At 49.3% G+C, this 18774-nt stretch overlaps 1 protein-coding gene across 12 annotated transcripts in view; it reads right to left on the reverse strand.

Annotated features, from left to right (window-relative positions):
• Positions 1–18774, reverse strand: part of PTPRF (protein tyrosine phosphatase receptor type F) — a 396065-nt gene that overhangs the window by 45340 nt on the left and 331951 nt on the right. For 7 of the 12 annotated variants that reach the window (XM_087731153.1, XM_087731161.1, XM_087731158.1 and 4 more), the window contains 5 exons: positions 16942–17135; positions 10211–10237; positions 7800–7917; positions 4947–5525; positions 4212–4309 (listed from right to left, as the gene is read on the reverse strand). In XM_087731153.1, the coding sequence (XP_087587279.1) occupies positions 4212–4309; positions 4947–5525; positions 7800–7917; positions 10211–10237; positions 16942–17135 (1016 nt within the window). The remainder of the gene's footprint in view (positions 1–4211; positions 4310–4946; positions 5526–7799; positions 7918–10210; positions 10238–16941; positions 17136–18774) is intronic. The other 5 variants (XM_087731164.1, XM_087731163.1, XM_087731159.1 and 2 more) reach the window with 1 other exon arrangement.

The following is an 18774-nucleotide window of genomic DNA, read 5'->3' on the forward strand; positions in this document are numbered from 1 at the left end:
AATCCTCTTCAGGTCATTTTGCATGGAGGTCGGCATAGGAAAAGAGCCCCAGCTTTTTTGCTGCTGAGAAGAGACTCCCAACAGGTAACAGAGCAGCAGTGAGGAGCCAGCAATGGAGGAGAGATGCAGTCAATCTCGTTTGTTGACATGCTTCCATCTTCAGGGATGAACTGCAAAAATAAGTACCAAGTACTAAAATAACAGAGGTTTGCAGGGACAAAGCCCCAGCTGGCCGTCCAGTGTTCAGGAAAGGCTGTCAAAGGTAGGATGGCTGGAGGGAGTTGGTCTCTGCTGTGACTGCTCTTAAGATACTTTCTTCTGGGCTCTAATCCCTTTCTCCAAAGACATGTACATCAGATGGGTGCTACAGTGAGTAAAAAAGGTAAAATGAAGAAATGCTTCTTACAGTGCTGGAATATCAGCTATTTAGTTGGCAGGTTTCACCCTGCTCTGACACAGAAGTAGGCACAACAGAGACAGGAGTGCTAGACTTCAAGTCATCTTAGCAGCTTTGCTGTCTTTCCCAGCACCACCCCTTGCAATGATATTGCAATAGTACAGGTCCAGATATTCCAGATAAAAGCAAGTCAGGGGTGTCCTCAGGGAGCAGCGGGACCTCACTTCATGTGCTCCAACACAGACTTGAACAAAACCAAAACTTCCAACATCAAGCGCTATGCTGGAAGGATCCAAAGGTCACAATGAGTTCTGTTGCCTCTCAGATGACATTTCGCGTTATGAAGTCCGCTTGTTCTGCACTGGAACGGGCCAGGACACAGCCTCCGATTCAGTTCTGACACCAGATGATGGTTTTTACAGCCATGCACAGAAATTTTTGTCCAGAGACAGTGAAATTGGCATTTGCAATGCTTTGCTGAAGCATTCTCTGCCATCCCCCCCTTTTCACAGTTGCCATGACAGTTCTACGTTCCTTTACTTGCCATAACACATTGTCTTCTCAAATGTTATGCACCATTAGTTAAGGTCTCTACGCAAACCTTACAATAATGTAAGGGCTCAGAAACAGTCATTCGTGTACAGCTGAAGATGCCCAGGAGCTCAAGCAGGAATGCTATTTAGAAGTTGCATCATGGCCCACTGGTAACTACTTAAGTCAGCAGCAAATTTGTCCCAAGGGCTCTGAACTGCCAAACGTTGCTGACTAGCCCATGGATTACTGTAAAATGTCATTTTTGCCACCCTTACTCACAAGAGAACATTTGCAAAGCTAGGTGGGTCCAACTGTCACTGCTGAAGGTCTGCTGCTTGCTTTCAAGGCAGGAAAGAATGTATTGAACTAAAAGATGAAAAGACACGTAGTGTGCAACACTGGAAAAGATAATTACTTGATGGAGAAGTAGATGAGGTTGCCTTTTTTGGGGGCAGGAGTAATTACTACATTCTGTGGGGGACACTGTGAGAAAGCTCTGCCCAGCATTCTCAGGGGTTATTTCTGAACCTGTATCATCATAATTTTCAAAAGGTGCTATTCCTTCTCCCCATTTGTAAAATACCTTGTGATGCTGCCTTCTGTTCTGCTCTTAAGTTGAAGAATGTGTCTCAGAAAAGTGCAGTTTCCCCAAGGAGAAGGTTGTATCTATCTTACACTTTCCATGAAAGCTCCAGAACAGCTTTCTGCAAGCACACTGGCATAGAAAAGGAATAGTGCCTCTGCTCCACCACAACTGCTTGGCAACATTTTACAAGGAATTTATCTCCTGGACCAGAAGAAGCTGTGAAAATTCCCTAAAGAGAACTCAAAACCTTTATTATTGATTTGGTAGCAATGAAAATTCCTAAGGTCTCAGTTCATCCCCTATAAAAAAAAAATAGCACCTCACTATTCATTGTCAGAACAATACTTACTTTAATTAAATCTGTTAAAGTAGAATATGACACCCTTTGGGACATAGATTTAGCATGAGACTGTTTATCAAGTGTAGATAATACTAATTGTTCCCATGGAGATTTATCTGCTATGCTAGTTACAGTATTAGGCTCTGGCCTCAGCATCCCATGTGCCTGAATTAGAGGAGAGAGGTGAGCCTTGTTTATAAAAATACGAAGTCCTGAAGGTTAAGGATTCCTTTCAAGTGGCACAATCAACGACCTGGAGCTGACCCTCTTAGCTCCTGGCCTTGACTCATGTGTGTCTGCAAGTCTGGGAATATTAATAGAAAGAAGACACTATTAGAGAAATATCCTTGTAACACTCTTGTTTGCATGACTGCTCTTCAGTTAGCAAGTGGCTAATGCCATCTGCTCCTGTGTCATCTGAGGGTTAACCCACAGCAGGGGCAGACCCGGAGTCACTGTCTGTAAGCAATCGCAGCTACAAGGCCGAGACAAGGCATCAGCGCTACATCCTTTGCTCCTGGCTATCTCCAGCCACTCCACCATCCTTATGTGGTAGTAATGCTCCAAAGGTCACACTGTCCCTTTCTAGCACTGTGCTGTCAGACAGAGACATGGGCTTTGTGCCACAAGAATAAGGCAAGATGAAGCAGACTGGTTCTTCAGCAGAGTGCAAAGTAACGGGGATCTGTGGAGTTCCTTGCGGCCAGATATCTGAACACTGATCCTAATGCACCCTACACCTGGGAAAGCTTTGAATACCACAAGGTCTTCACAAAAGCCTTGTCTGCTTCAGCTAAACTCTGCATGTTAACAAGTGTCTGCTATTGATCACGGTAATTCAGCTTCAGGATTTAAACAAGGAGAGTTAGTAACAAGGAAGGGGAGGTGCTCACACACTTTGATGTGGATGCAGTTCAAGACCTTCCCTTCATTCCCCTGGCCATGGATCCCCCCACAGCTCATGAAGGCCTTGCATTTGCTCTTTAGGCATAACACAGCAGGGTGCATGTGCAAGGAGGGAGGGAAGTCACACTGCTCCCACCCTGGCCACCTTTGCAGAGGCAGCAGATAGCTGCTGAGACCGGGTGAAAGATTACCCTTGGCAATGTGACACGTTGGTCTTGTTTCTTAAGGGAGAGAAGCTGCACCGAGATCTGCAGAAATTTCCACCACGCTCTAGTCTTTTACCCACGTCAGTGATCTACACGGGGGGGACAGACAGGAGCAGGAAGACATCGGGTCATCAGTGCTGTCTGCAGCCTGGTGGATGACACTACATCCAGAACTGTGCTGGAGAAGAGAGCAGCAGCCATTCCTTCAGAGTTCCCTCTGCACGGACACATCTTGTGCTGCTCACACCTGTAACACCTTCTGGAAGGGTGATGATGCTTCTCTCCTTCATGCCCTAAGATTATGCATCTGCCCTGATGCTCTGAAGTAACTCAATCCAGATGTTTGAGACAGGACACATTGCAGAAGGAGTCATTCTTAGTTTCATTCACTGGCTAGTATTCAGACCACTTTGTCCTGGTGATCTCTTAGGATCACATCACATTTATAACTTTTCATGCTTCAACTCTGTGTCAGGCATCAAGTCAAGCTTGTGTAACCACTGTCATGGAGCTGCAATGGCCAGCCTGACCGGTAGGCCCCAGCTGAGTGATACCAGGTAACAAGATACTTGAGAAAGCTGATGGAGGAGTGAAGCATTGATTGGGACTGTGTGAACAACCACTGCAACCACTCATGAGAAAAACATCAGTGATTTGGGGTGCCGGACCAGTTTCCATTTTCCTTTGAAAATTCAGAGGCACTATCAAGGGAGGACTGGCAAAAGTTGCTATGGTCAGGATGGGTTTCTAGCTGGATGATGATAAGCCAGAAATACATATTATGATCCCTGAGATACCCCAATTCTCTGCCTGCCTCTGCCCAGCGCATGCCTTCACTGCTTGGTGTTTCCTATTTATGTGCTTCAGCCAACATTATTCACTCCTGTTTTGTTACCATGAGCCAAGTGCTGGCTGTGCCACAACTGATCAAAACAGAAAGAAATCAACAAAACTACAACACCTTCTGTCCTAAGAAGAGTGAGAAGAGGGAAAGCAAGCAGCAGCGTGCTCTACTGTGTGCCATGGCTCATGCGCAGGTGCTCAAAAGCAAGAGCGGCTACCTAACCTGGGCTTGGAGATCTGAGCTCCACAAGACCCCAGGCGAGTGAGCAACGTGACCCTGCTCTGCTGGTCTCTTGTCTGCTGGCTGGAAAACATCATCTGGCAGGTTAAGTTGCCGCTTTCCACTGTCCTGCTCACTGCCACAGGCGGAGCTCCCTGTCCTCTGCATCCCACCCTTACCTTAAAAGGCACTGCAGATTTATAGGAGTCAGGCACTTCCCAGCTCAGCAACACAGATGTTTTCATGACGGCATTGACACGGAAGTTCTTAGCAAACACTGAAATGAAAAACAAGGTATTTGAGCACTGTAAGGCCAAGTCAGGAGGGAGCCAGGCAGCAGCTCGGCTCCAAGTCTCGCTGTCTAACTCAGCAGCAGAGGTCAAAGAGTTCAGCTACAGCAGAGAAGTGAGAGATGAGGAGAAAAGAGCAGCAGCCTTTTACCAAGTCTCCAGTCTCCAGTGGAGTTTTGCTTTTTGACTATACTTTCCAGCATCACAGAAAGGAAGTTGTAGGCTGAACTGTAGCCTTCCTCTCTCCCCCCTCCACTCACACTCTCTTGGCCCTTTGCCATGATCAAAGAACAGTGGTGCTCAGGTACTGGATCTGCAGATGATCCTACCCAGCCATCTGCTCCAGTTCAAGCAAGAGCCTTTCATGTACAGATAAAACAGCAAAGTGTGCCTGTGGAGCAACAAAGGCAATTAAGCTACCACCAACCCCCCTCTCCCCCCAAATGGCAACTTTAAGGAAACCTTCGTTGAGCCTCCCCTCGCTGAACTAGTTTTAGACTAGGGAGCCACACAGTACCTGATCTCATTAGTCAGAGCAAAGGGGAGCGTAGCCTCATGAACCGAAGCAAAGGTCCCTGTCCGGGAGGCAGAGCTTGCTGTTAGGGCTTGTTAGAGGGCACTTACCTTGCTCAACAGGCATGGTCCGGGACTGGATGCTGGGGCTGAGTGGCCCAACCCCCTTATTGGTGCGGGCCCTCACTTTGATGTCGTAAGTGGTATCGGGCTTCAAATTCGTCAAAGTGATACTTGTGTCCTTGGTGATGTTAACCAGGTCCTGCTGGCTATTTATGTCCCTGTATACCACTGTGTAGTTGACGATCTTGCCATTTCTTTCTGCCAAGACTGGAGGGTCCCATGCAACCTCTGTCGTGGAAGTGGTGAGACCCACCACACGCAGGTTCTGTGGGAAGCCACTTGGCACGTCTTCTGCAGTAGTGATCTCCTTCTCAAACTCCTCTCCTGGGCCAGCTCTGTTCTTGGCAGACAGTTTGAAGAGGTATGTGGCCCCCTTGTGCAGGTTGGTCACAGTGTAGTGATGGTCTCTCTTCCCGAAGTCTATCGTGTTCATCTTTTCCTCATCAAGACGTCTGTACTGCAGCCGGTAACCCAGCAGCTCCCCTACCATCTCCTTGGGTGGGTGCCACTGGATGAGGGCTGTGTTCATGGCTGTCGTGCTAATCATCATGGTGGGCTTCCCTGGGACTGCAACATAAACACACAATGACCATCTATAGCCTGGGAGGAGAGGAAGGAAGGACCGCTTCCGTGCTGCTCAGTCCGTGAGGATTGAGGAAAGTGGGAAAGTTCAGACAACAGGGTGAAGAGGACGACAGACAATTCACATGGATAGAGGCAGACCGACCCTAATCCGGTGGTGAGGGAAGCCGGAGCAAGCCAGCTCTTGGCTGCCATTTTCCCATGTGCTGCCATCTAAACAGGCGATAAAGTCAGCCATATCCAGCCCCAAAATTCATCCCCTTTTACAGGAAAGGTTTAAGGTACCTCAAAGCACCATATTTATCTCAGAGAAGATCTGAATCCTGTCCTCCCAATCAGTGGTCTTCAGACACTCCAGCTAGCGCACAGCACCAGGCCATGCTGGCCCCGGTGCACTGTACCACAACAGAGACATAGAAGCCTGAGTCCAGAGCCCTGACCTGTCTGGAGGCAGCCAAATTTCATCCTGAAACCTTGCAGTTTTACCATCTGCAGAGGCAGCGAGCAGAGCTGGGCGGGCTGTTTGCCATCAGAATACATTTTGTTTTAGCTGATGAGCAGATTCGTGATGTCAGTGTCGATGTGAGAGGTGAACACAAGTGTTCCACATGATTTTTGCTTATGCTGCACAAGCCAAGGGGTGTTGCCGTCACTGGTTAGGAACTGATGGCTTTAAATTGATGGTTTAATACCTTGATCTCCTTCAGTTAAAAAAAGGATGTGTCTTCACTTCACATCAGCTCAGATTTGTAAACAAATCAACTGATAGGGAAGATACTCAGAATCAAAGGGATGGAGCCACTGATATGAAAATGAAAATGGGATTGTAGCCAAACCTAGTTAAATATCCTTGCACAGTTTTGAAATGTATGAGCTCAGAGATGAGCACAAGAGCAAAACGTATTTGACAGAATTATGCCCCGATTTTGCCATCAGAGGGCGATACCAACACTCCCCTTTGAGGTCAAGCCTGCAGACAAGCCTGTACAAAGGCAGCTCTGGGGGTGGCTTTGTAGGTATTTAAGACACACAATCACATTTCCACCGCCAGTGCCATCCTCCTTGCACTCATAATACAATGTCTAACAGCAGCTAGTATTAAGGGACGCATTATTTTCAAAGCTGATTCCAAATATTAACTTTAAATGTGCATCACAAGATGGGAAGACCCACTGTGGTTTACAGTGCAACACTGGGATGTTTAGGAAGCTTTTCCTGTTTATAGGACAGCTGTAGCAATTTGATGAACAGAGCATACATCATGGCGAGGCACAAGGGAGACAGCATTTGAGACTGTGACAGTGGAAACTACCTCTGGAGCTCCCCATATGCAGCACGGAGGAGATGGCAAGCTGTTCCTTGTTTAAAAGCACCAGGAACAAACGCTCTCAGTTTGCACAAGCTGCATTCCCATAATAACAAGTGGTAAATATTGTTCCTGCAGCTGGTGTGAGGAAGCAGCAGGATTATCGGTTGTAGGACAGGTCTAGTGAGTGGAAATCGGGGACAAGACAATGCCAACTAGTTGGTGCCACCGCCAAAGGCAAGCTTGACCACATCCGGAGGAAAGCACCTGATGAACTCCTGGGTGCCCCTGCTCCAGGCCGAGGCTCCTGTGTTGCACTAGGCACAGGGTACGAGTGTCTACTGAGACAGCAGAACCGAACTGGCTGGGATCACCAGGACCTAGAAGTTGTGTCCGCAGCACTCCTATGGCAGGATTTGTTGCATTCCAGATTTTACCATGGCTCTAGGAGCAGCCGGGCTCACCTCTGTAAGCCTGGGGAGGCAGCAGTAACAATGGCTGGGGTAGGGAGCTGAGAAGCACCTCTGAGGGGCCCTCTGTGCCAGGGGCCATCCCAGGTGGCACTGCAGTCACTGCAGGAAGCAAGAAATGGCACTCGCCTACGGGAACAACGTGAGGACAGGCCATGACTCCAAAGCTGAGGGAGGGCCTGGACTTTCAGACTTCCTCTTCTCAGGTCTCTGGACTACGCAGATGAGCTCAGACCCATGAGTTTCATTGCTCTTTCATGGGCCCTGGCAGTGTCTGTCCATCTGTTTGCTGCACTTTGCTCAGGTGATCCAGTGGCAAAGCCTGTAAGCAAGGGCTGGAGATCACAAGAGTATGTACCTCTGCAGCATCTCCAGCCCTCTTGCTTCCTCCTGCACAGGTGCCTTGGCCATACTCCCCGTACACCTCTTGGGAGGTTTCACCACCACCCCTACGAGGCTGTGGTATCTGCTCCCCACACTCACCTGCCCCTGTGGTGGTGATGACTTTCGGCTTGCTGCGGGCACCATCTCCCTTGGTGGTGTAGGCAGCGACTGTGATGGAGTAGGTGGTTTCTGGCAGCAGGCCTCCAATGACCGTCTCCTGGGAGCGCATCCACGAGGCGGAGAAGAGGCAAACGAGAAGAGCAAATACTTGTTACTGGAGTGAGTGAAAGGAGGGCACTGGGGTCAGCGTCTCCAACAGCAACACACCGACACACTTGCTGGCTCACACTCACGCATTGCACTCACACACATCTCGGACAGAGCCAGCAAACAACAATCGCTGCCACTCCAAAACTCACCTGCCTAATTTCAACCCCTGCCTCTAACACTTGGCCTTTCCAGGACCCACCAGCAACCTGTGTCAGCAGCTGCGCTCTCCCACAGCTTCTGCCAAGAGGGAGATCTGCTCCAGAGATAGTTCTGCGTGAAGCCAGAGCCACCCTGCCACAGCAAGTCTGAGAGTAAGAGGACTGTGGAGCTGTGAGCCAGAGCAAAAGCCAGTTCAGCTGGCTGCAGAAACCTCTTGGGGGCTAATTTGGGGATTTTTAAAGTTGCCTCTTGCAGCAGAGCTGCAGGGAGCACAGAGAGGCAACGCAGGCAGCAGCACAGTCATGCCAGGCGGGAGGCCTCGGGCGAGGAGCACCTGCAGCGTTACAGCACCATGTTCACCCTCCCTGCCAGGCACGGCGTTGTAAGGATGGGACGGGGTCAGTGCAAGGCGTTGGCAAGACCTGGAGGGAAAACCCTGCGCCGTGGGAGGTCTGGGAGGAGGGCGGACTCGGCAGGGTGCTCTGGCTTCCTCTGGGCAGGAGGAGGGCATGGCTCCACACTTCAATTTGAGATCAAAGAGGGGAGCACCACTCCTCCCTCCTGGCCTCCAGAGGCAACATGACTTGTGCCAAGCCTGGCTGGCCAGGCCTGCAAACGAGCAAGCACAGAGAGCTCAGCGGCTCCCAGCAGCTCTCTGCGAGCTCAGGGCAGGTACGCCTGAACTGCATTCATCTGTGGGTGCTGTGAAAGGGACCAGGGCCATTGGCACTAATAACTCATCAGGTCAGGGAGCAAGAGACAACTGGGCTGGGGAAGGGTCTGGGGAAGCTTTTGGAAAAGAGGCAGGGGCTCTGGGTTCCTTATTTACACTTTCAGACAAGGAGAAGAGCAGAGATGGAGAGGGTTAAGCTCAAGTCGTTGAGGACAGGCAGCATGGGCACTGTTAGAGGCCGCTCCAGGGGTCTGATCTCTGCCTGGGGGATCCCTGCCAGCTTGAGGGGCACAATGGGCACCTGTGGTTGCTCTCAGAGCACAGCCAGTCTCCCATCACTCACTCACACAAACACCCACGCTATTAAACCTGCTGATTTCCAGTCAGTGCTGCTGGTTCAGGTTACCTGCCCAGGCTTACTCATCAAAATCACCATGTTACCATCGCGGAACCGGCCAGCCCAGAGAAAAATCAACAAGCACCAACAAGAACCCCACCAAAATCACCGTGTGAACCAGAGTCCGATCCCAACTCCGCCCCTGCAGCAGATCGTGTGTGCGGGTGAGTGGACGCGCAGTCCGATCGGTGCCAATGGACCCGCGGGGGAAGCACTCACACAAAACCTGCAGACTCTGAACATCCCAAGAGAATTCCCTCCTCCCAAATCCATGCAAAGAAAAATTCTCACGCAAAAGCATGCCACCGGGAGCAAAGCAAGCGAGCTGGGAGGAGGGAAGAGAGACGAGGGATGGATGAAAGAAGGTCTGATTGCATAATGTAAATACAGTGCTGTCATGACAAAGCCACTCTGAACAAGAATCCTCCATATAAAGCAGGAGGAGAAATGCATCGTGCCAGGGAAGCTCACAGTAGGGCACGTAATTGAATTGCTGACTCTAAAAAGGTCATTTTCTAGTTTGTTCCTCCAAATTTATATTTCAAAATTATGTGGGAAAAATCGGATTTAACTGTTTAAATGTGATTGTTTTCTTATTACTATCTGTGTTTCAGCCAAAGGTTACGGTTGAGAGTGTAGGTTATTTTTCATGACTACGATCAATGTGGTTTAAAGATTATGTATCTAATTTTACCGTGTAACTTGGTGGGCCAACTACTGCAGAAAGTAGGATGCACCTCCTGAGTCGATCACTTGAGCCTGCCTAAAACTGCACTGCAACAAGCTGGAAATACAGATTATAGGAAATGTCAATTGCTTTTCTGCATTTACTAGCAATCTAAATGCCAATTTTCTCTGGATTTGCTGCTTGTGGAAGGTTTCACAATGTAACTCTCCAGCCTCATTAAGGGAGTGAAAGGGATGTTTTGACAGCACTGTGTCTACAAAATTCACAAATCGATTTACCAAACCCCTCTTTTCCAACCTGGAATACACACAAGTGGTACTTACATGGTCGACGGAGTCCTCAGCTCTCCACTGATGGGGGAGAAAGGAAGGAGGAGAGAAAAATGGAGACACAGAATTTTAAGGGGCAACATGTAGGAAGGGGATGACGACGACGACAACAGCAGGGGTTAGCAGGACTGGGCTGGGGGATTACAACACTTATACACAGAGGGTCACTTGGCACAGGCTGTGCCAAGGGAAGAAATGGCATAGAGCAATTTTTTACATGCCGCTAGCCTGTGCAGTAGGTCTGAGATCATTCACACAAACAGGGGCAAAGAGCTTCCTTCTCACATGGATGGAGAGGTCACCACTTCCTAACTTTACAGTCCTTTCCCCTTCTGGCTTTGTTTGCACTTTTCTCCCTCTTCCACAAGCAGAAGCAAGAAGGGACAGCTTGTATCAACAGGGCTCTGGGGCTGACTGCTGCCTCACAAGTCACTCACAACAGTTTTGCGGCCTAATCTCTAGTTTCTGCCCTAGTGATCCTCCAGCCACCATCTCTTGTTGAGAACCAAAGACTTCAACACACAAAACTCAGAGGGCACTCTCTGCAGGGAAACACCAATGCAACATTTACAGAGCTTCTCTTTCCTGTATTATTTGTAAGACAATGCTCTGCGGACCTCAGCAAACCGCAAAGTGCCGTCTGTTGTGAACAGTGCAAGAGAGGCTGAGGTCTTACACAGAGCTCCACACTAAGCTCCAACGGTGCTGCGTGGCTTGGGACGAGGCTCAAACTCGTGCCTGTACTGAGGAAACAGCTTCTCACTCCCAATTACACAACACCAAATGGCAAACACTCGTTTCACAAGAGCAGCCCTGCAGGTAAGACTTCTACACAAACCATTTCCCAGCAAAAGCTCACGTGGATTCCCAGCCACGGCAGCTCAATTAGGGCTCTGAAGAGGGAACACGCAGGTTTCTGGCTGGATTTGGGGTTCTAAGGCATCAAAGCTGTACTGGGGTGGTGAGACTTAGCACACCTTGGCTGTGGCCATGCATGCCCGTAGCACTGTTCTTTGTGGTTGATGCACCAAAGGAAGGTTTGCAGAGATCATAGCGAGCTCTCTCAGCCAAGGTGATGCATTACATCTCAGGTTACTAAATCTGCCTGGAGGAAGCACCGGTCGATGGGTTCAAGCACAGAGATGAAAGTGGAAGATAGGTATTATTGCCCCTGACTCACAGTGTGAGCCTTGGCAAGCCCTGCTTCTGAGCTTGAGCTGCCAGCTGTGAAATGGCGCCCAGATACTGACTTCGTCGTGACACTGGGAAGCCCAGCTAATGCTGCTGAAGTGCCCGGGAACCTGCAAGTGCGGCAGAAGTACTAAATGGTATTAAAGCTACAAGTTGCCTTTTGTACTCAGGCTATTTGAGGTGGCTTTCACAGGCTGCAGCCTATCACAGTGGCAGAGTACTCTCCTCAGCAGTAAAATACATGGCATACTTTCAAAATATTTGTTATTTTATTCTCTAAATTCAGAAAGAAGAAGCTATTGGAGAAAGATTCCTCTAAAATTTTATTATAGTTCACTTAGTTGATGCCACGAGACTGCAGTAGAATTATCCCTGTAAACCATCTTAAAATTTAATTTCAGCGAAGAGGTCAAGTTGTCCCTACACACTTCCTATAAAGCCAAGGTCCTCAGTAAGTATTATGGTCACTAAAGGCCCTCCTTCCACAAACATCTTGGTGTTATTTCCAGTGTTGCATGCTTAGCTCAACCCAAGTCATTGCTGTTGACGTCCTACCTGCGCCAGCCAGCCCACACCGTAGTCAACAGCCACGCACTCTGCCCTGCTGATCTAAAACCTGGCAAAAGTCTTGCTACAGGAAGGATACGAGGCCTGGTAGCTCTTCCTCCCAGAAGTAAAGTTCTGTTCCAACACCATGTACCTGGTGGATGGGGGCCACATGGATGGTAACATCCCAACCTGCCTCCATGCAGCTGCAGGAGCAGAAGGTGGCACCCCACTGCAACGAACAGTGGAGTAGACCCGGGCTCAGGAGGCTACTGCACCTCACAGCCTCTCACACCACAACAGGGAGTTTATCACCCACTAGGATTTTAGACCAAGCATTTAATGTTCAAACTCTGTTTGCTCTTATGTTTCAGTGGACTTTAATCTTGCATCAGATCAGAGTGCAAAGAAACGCCTTGAGATCTGTGCTGGAGGAATAACAGTGAAAAGCCAGGCCTGCATAAATACCCTGGTATAAATTCAGTTTCATTATGAAAGTATCATCTGCAGATCAAAACATTTCCTTCCTTAAACTAGCTCAATTGCTTCTTAACTGTTTAAGGTTGGTCAGTAAGACAAATTGATCTGAAAAGCCCAGGAGCTGTCATAAAAAGAACTCAAGACAGTGCTGTGTGCATGAGGCAGGATGGCTCAGGGAAGTGCTAAAGCTAACAGCGTGTATTTATGGTAGCTGCAATGCCTTAACATTTCATTTTACACTTCAACACCGCACAGCGTAGTCATGTCTCACCAGGGAATGGCTGTTTTCCCTGACCATGGCTCTTGCAAAAGACACACTCAAGCTCTCCTAAACAGCCCCAGCTATGGGAAGCAGATATTGCGGTTTTCCTGCCGATCCCTCTCCTCTCTGCTTCAGTGACTGTGGTGCAACAGTGAAACTCCAGATGTAAACTTGGATGCTCAGCTTGTGGGATGTAGAGGGGTCTGAGGGCTCCAGAACTTCACCTTTGTCCGTTACTTAAATACGTCTTGGATGATGCCTTTCAGCTTTGTTCCACTTAGAAGCAGAGCACATCTCATCTCCACACCAGATTCTTACCTAGACGAGTACACATACATGAGGAGTTGTTCCAAGTAGATTCAGATAAAGATCCTTGACTATCACCCAGCGAAAGAGGGAGGCTGTAAATTCCTCTGTGTTATGCCTGGGGTGGGCACTGCCCAGGGAGAAGAGGAGTCTCTGCTTCCCCTTTCTCCTTTGATCTCAATCCAACAGCTTGAAGTGCTTGCCGTTACTTCTTCCTGCTCTTCTGGAGCAAGCTGGTGGGACCTGCACTTGGTCTGCATGCTGGATGGAGAAGTGCCGCCTCCGAAGACCACACAACCTTCCTGTGAGCCTGCAGCCCTTCTTGTGGGCAGCACAGCTTTCCCCTGCCATGACTCTGTTTGCAGAGCAGGTGGAGGAGGTCTCCCTTCCACAAAGCCTGGCCTTCTTGTACCCAGCTGTACCCAACCAGCTCCCAGCAGCAGAAGCACTGCAAAGCTCTCTGGGCAGGTTGGATCTGCAGAGGGCTGTAAGCAGCGAGGCTAATGTGCGCGCCGTATCCCCAGAGAGATGCAGGCAGCAGGCTCCCTGGCAAATATGCTGCACAGTCGAGGGCAGGAGCAGTTGTTGAGGCCACGCTGCAGCATGGGGAGAAAGTCCCCCCTCAGGACATTCCAGTCTGGGCTGAGGACAAGCAGGCTGGGAGCAGGACACAACGGATCAACAGCTAGATTCATGCAGGGTCTAGCTGCCTGTCTTGGAAAGAGCAAACAGGAGTCACGCTTGCATGGGAACCCGAAAGGGAAGGCCTGTCCTTCCCTGGCCCTGCTGCCTCTGTTGTGCCCGGTGCTCCAGACTCAGCACTGCTGTCTGGCGCTGCTCAGCACTGAGCTTTGCAGGACCCGTAGGACTGGTGCCTGGGAAGGGATGGAGGGGATCAAGCCCACTGCTCCTCCTGACACACTGCAGCTGCCCAGAGACTGGAGACAAAGGAAAGCAGGTGGGCTCCTGCCCTCCCCTGAAGAACCTAATGTTTGTGCCCCATAGCCTGGCTATCCCCCACTCCTTCAAGCCGGCGAAGACTTGTAGCAGTGGCGAAGTACAGCTGAGCCCCTGCACTGGTGCCCCTGCTCCTTTCAAAGGCGCTCCCCCAGTGCTCGGATGCGTTGTGCACAAGACCCAGGGCACAGAAATGAATCTTCTGTCATTGCTCGTTATGGGATGTGGCTGAGCCATCATGGGCAGGGACTGTGCAGGAGGTGGTGCGGGTATCTGACCCAGCTCTGCAGCAATAGACGTGCTCTCCCTGGGTGCTCCTCCACAGGGCATGGTCACATTTGCTTGTCCATCAGTCTGTCAGTAGGAGTTGAGAGCTCAGACTGGAAGGCACAGAGAAGTTTGACGGCAGTAATCAGTCACAGGAGCAGCCAGAGGGGAGGGAGAGGCCTCAGCTCCATCGTGGGACCTTCCTAACAGCTGATTACTCTCCCTAGGCAAGAGGCTGTAAAATAAAATGTGATGTCTCCAGCACCAGAGCCCCCACTTCTCTGCTAATGTTTTAGTCCTTTCCGCTCAAATGGTTTTGAAAACTCAGAATCTATATTATCTGCATAGCTAACATCTCCATTCCCTTTCCTTTTTCCTTTCATCTTCGTTTACTCTCTCTCTATTTCTCATCTTCAATCAGGAAAAATCATGAATTGGCTTTAATACCAGTGTCTTCATACCATCTGCAGGCAGCAGATTATGTGGTACATACCTACTCAGAATCAGCAGACAGCCTGGCTAGGCAGGAGAAGGGGCTCTGCCTAAATGTCCAGAGAACAACTTCTCTGACCCTAGATTTTCAATCCGTTTAATTTTCTCCTTGTGCACTGGTACAAATGTTTATGAATGTTTATGAGTACTGAACTGTGGCTATATTCTGGCCATCTTCATCCTGTGACCTTCAGGGACAGGTGTTCCAGTGAATCTTTCTGCTCTCTTCCATAGAAAATAAGTCTTGCAAGACTACTTGTTAAAGCTTGATCTGGCTGTTTGCAAAGACACGCACTGCTGTACTGAAAGATGGCAGCTCTTACAGGGTTCTTCAGCTTCTGGAGCAGATGTATTTCATCACAAGCACAGGTCATGCCTCGCTTCTCACTCTTTTGGAAAATAAAGATCTCTTCTGCCAAGTCAGTGAAACCTCTTCCCTGCAGGGTCATCATTAGTTTATCCCAAGAGTGACATGACTCCTTCAGAGTAGTCACTTCTCTGCAACTATCTTTTGGCCTTCACTTCCATCCAAAAATTACAGCAGATGAGTTCAGCACCATACACACCAGAAAAAAAAATCACAGCAATCAAGAACTTTCCCACATCAATTCACCAAATATGAAGACTGGTAAGTGGTCTGACAGGCCAGGAAACTTCAACCAACTTGCCTCCTTCATGCACAGATTCAACATAATGCAAAATCCAGCACTCCTTGGAAAGTTTCCGGCTCTGGCATCTTCGTTCCTGCACATTAGCATGGGGTTTCTCTCTCTGAAGTGTATGAGTAAGGAGTGAAAGCAGAACTGGCTGGGCAAGCACAAAATATTTGAAAACACCAACAAGAACAACATTGCCAACTTCGCCCACCTACGCTTGGGACCAACCCATTAACTCCAAACTCCAACTGAACAACACAGCATCAATTGTTCAAACAACACAGAAGATAATATCCTCCTGGAATAAATAAAGGGTAGTAAGCAGCTTTTCTAACGATTAAAATAAAGCAACATCTGAAACATAAACAGAGATGTGCCCCAGACAACACTGCAAGGTCCCTCAAAGCATTTTCTCTCTCTAAAGTTTTCCCCTTCCACATTATTACTGAGTTTTATCCTTCAGAATATGAATGGGGAGTAAAGCCACCTCTATGCACTGCACTCCCCACTGACAAACGTATAAATGATTCACAGCTGCGTGCAGGAGACAGATCAATTAATCGTTGCAGCTCTCCAGTATTTATATTGGGCATCATTCAAGCAAGCCAGCTCTGAATCGATTACTCGTCGCTTCCAACAGCAGCAGATCCTGTACTTCATTTATACGATTATCTTTGTTGAGAACAGCATGGGTCATCCAGGACAAAGGACCCTTGCTCCAAAGAAGAGTTGTATTTCATCACAGACAGGGCACCAAAAACTTCCCTGGACCCTGGGAAAGAGGCAACTACGCATTGCTGGGCTGAGCACAGCGCATAACCATGCCTGGAGCACTGTGTGGGAACAGGGCCTCAGCTCACAGTCACTGAGGTATCCAGGAGATTGCATAAATACGAGCAGATTGTTGTACAGAGGGCAAAGTCATTTACAGGCAATGCACCTCACTCTTGTTTTTTTTTTCCTCCCAGCCTTTCCCAGACTTATTTGGCTTCACCTACAGTTTGGTTTCAAGAGGCAATGCAAGGTCAAGTCCCTGCCTTGCAAAAGCAGGAGGGAAGGGAGGCTTTGCTGAGCCAGAGGAGGGCTGCCCCGCCTGGCGTGCTGTGCCCACCTAATGGTGCAGAGCCACCCCCGCACCCCACAAGCAGGCAGCAGCCCAGTGGACTCTGCCAAGAGAGAAGCTTCACCCTGAACATAGGCAGCAGCACAAAAGAAGCAGACTCAACTCTTATTTAAAACTCTCCGACGGTTTATAACCTGACACAATTTGCTCCGGCTGGAGTCTGCACAGGACGTGGCAGGTGGAGAGAGGTACATGTTGGAGAAGGGGTAAGAGAGGAGCATCGTCCAATACATCATCTTTCCTACAGCGATCCTTCCCTGATTAAACTTTTTACCCATTTGTAAGTCACAGTTTAGGGATAAACTGTTCGCCTTGCTCAGGCAGGGCTGAGTCCCACACTCTGGAGCTGCAAGAGGAGGCCAAGAAATACTTGGATCCAGCCAGCCTGGCCCTCTGCGGAGAGGGAAGGTGCCATGCCCGCCAGCCTGTGGTCCCCACACTGTACCTGTGCTTCCGACAGCATGACGTCCTTGATCACTGGCTGCCCTCGGGGCTCGTTGTTTTCCAGCTTCACGTATGTAACCTGGTACCCGCGGATCTGCCCGTGCTGCTTGTTGGAGATGGGCAGCTTCCAGCTCACCCGGATGGCAGTCGAATTCACAGACTCTACCTCCACCTTTCGCGGTGGGGCACTGGGCACTGTAACACACACAGGACGGACAGTTAGCAGGTACCACACAACCGCTGTCAGCTATCTCTCACTTCATTGCTACCTTCCCTCTGCCTCATTGCAAGGACGGCCCTGCTGGCACAAGTTCCCTGCACCTGCCCAGGAAGTCACCCTGCAGCTTTCCAGCGTGACCATATCCCCGAACCTTTCCCAGCATCCAAGCACTTTTGCTACTCTTAGCAGGACTGTGATATGCAGGAGCACCCCTAATAAAAGCCACTGTGCTGGATCAGACCCAAGGTCCATCTATCCCTCTCTTGTCTCCAGTAGTAGGGGAGCAAGGAAGAATAAAAGAATATAGCAGAATATAAAGAATATGGTAACCACCCGCAGCTCAGGATGCCCTGCAGCAAAAGCAGGAGTTTTGAAGCCGCCTTTTCATCCTGCCTGTCACACCACCTCCTCTCAGATCCCTCTGCGTACATCTAAACGCACTCCAACAGCCCCAGGTAGCACGACTGGGCGCTGAGCCTGCCTTGCAGGGAGCCCTGATACCTGCCACCAGCCAGAGTGCACACGTGCTCTTCCCCTGTGACAGCAAGAGGTTAATGAGGGGGAAAAGCACCATCCTAAAACAATAACCCAGAGCTCAGAGACAGCATTCACTGAACTCAGCCAGATAAAGGGGCCCATGGGGACTGTGACAGCTCTGGGGACTGTATTTCACGGTTAGCTGAATGCTTTTTGATAATAAAATGAAAAATTACACTGCCCAGAAAATATCAATTTTCTTGCAAGGTGAGGCCCGTTTAAAAATGTATTTATACCCTATTTACCATTTGGAAAAATTACCTCCTTATTACTTTTTGCTCTTGCATTGACTGTGACAAAAATGTCAATGCTAAAAAATTAGCTTCTCAGTTGCTCTTGGAAAGCTCCTTCTGGATGAAGCAGCTGGGAGCAGAGGTGCGCATTCCCTGCGGAGGATACTGCTGCTACCGAGTGCCTGGTACCCAAGCGAAGAGCCTGGGCTCCATCCTAGCACCTCTACTGCAGGACCCCTTCCACCCTGCACTGCCTGGGAAAATCCAGGGGTTTGGAACCCTGTACGCCCCAATTCTCAACACAGCAAGAAATAATCAGTATTAGATAATTGGGGATGGATAGCTGACAAGCAGACAAAATGAGTATTTCTATTTTAACCAACTAGATGGGAAGAAACAGCTACCCAGCAGGTAAGCACAGTTTTTAAGCCGCAGGGCAATTCATTATTTTCCCCAGATGTCCGTCTTAATTGTAGATAATTAAATAAAATAAAGAAAGGAGGAATGGAGCATTTTAGCACCATGAGAATGAGACCAGCTCAAGGTATGGGAATGGAGGGGGCTGTGCTTGAATAGTTACCACCTTCTGGCTGGAGCAGCCTACGCTGTATTCCACAATTCACTTAGTGCAGTGACCTTGCACAAGCCACAGGGCTCTCCTGCCCTAGCAAGACACCTGCCCACACACACAGCTGGGAGTCCAAGCGAAAAACAAGATCCTCCCTGAGAACCAGACAGAAGCTGTGTGTCAAGCTCTGCTGGCAAGAGAAGGCGGGAGGCCTCGGCAGGACACAGTACGAGGACACAAAAAGATGTGAATGTGAGCAGTGTTTCGAGGAACACT

Source organism: Nipponia nippon, unplaced genomic scaffold, assembly GCF_047370975.1.
Source record: "Nipponia nippon isolate SJK-2023a ecotype South Korea unplaced genomic scaffold, ASM4737097v1 scaffold_5, whole genome shotgun sequence".
Lineage (NCBI taxonomy): Eukaryota > Metazoa > Chordata > Aves > Pelecaniformes > Threskiornithidae > Nipponia > Nipponia nippon.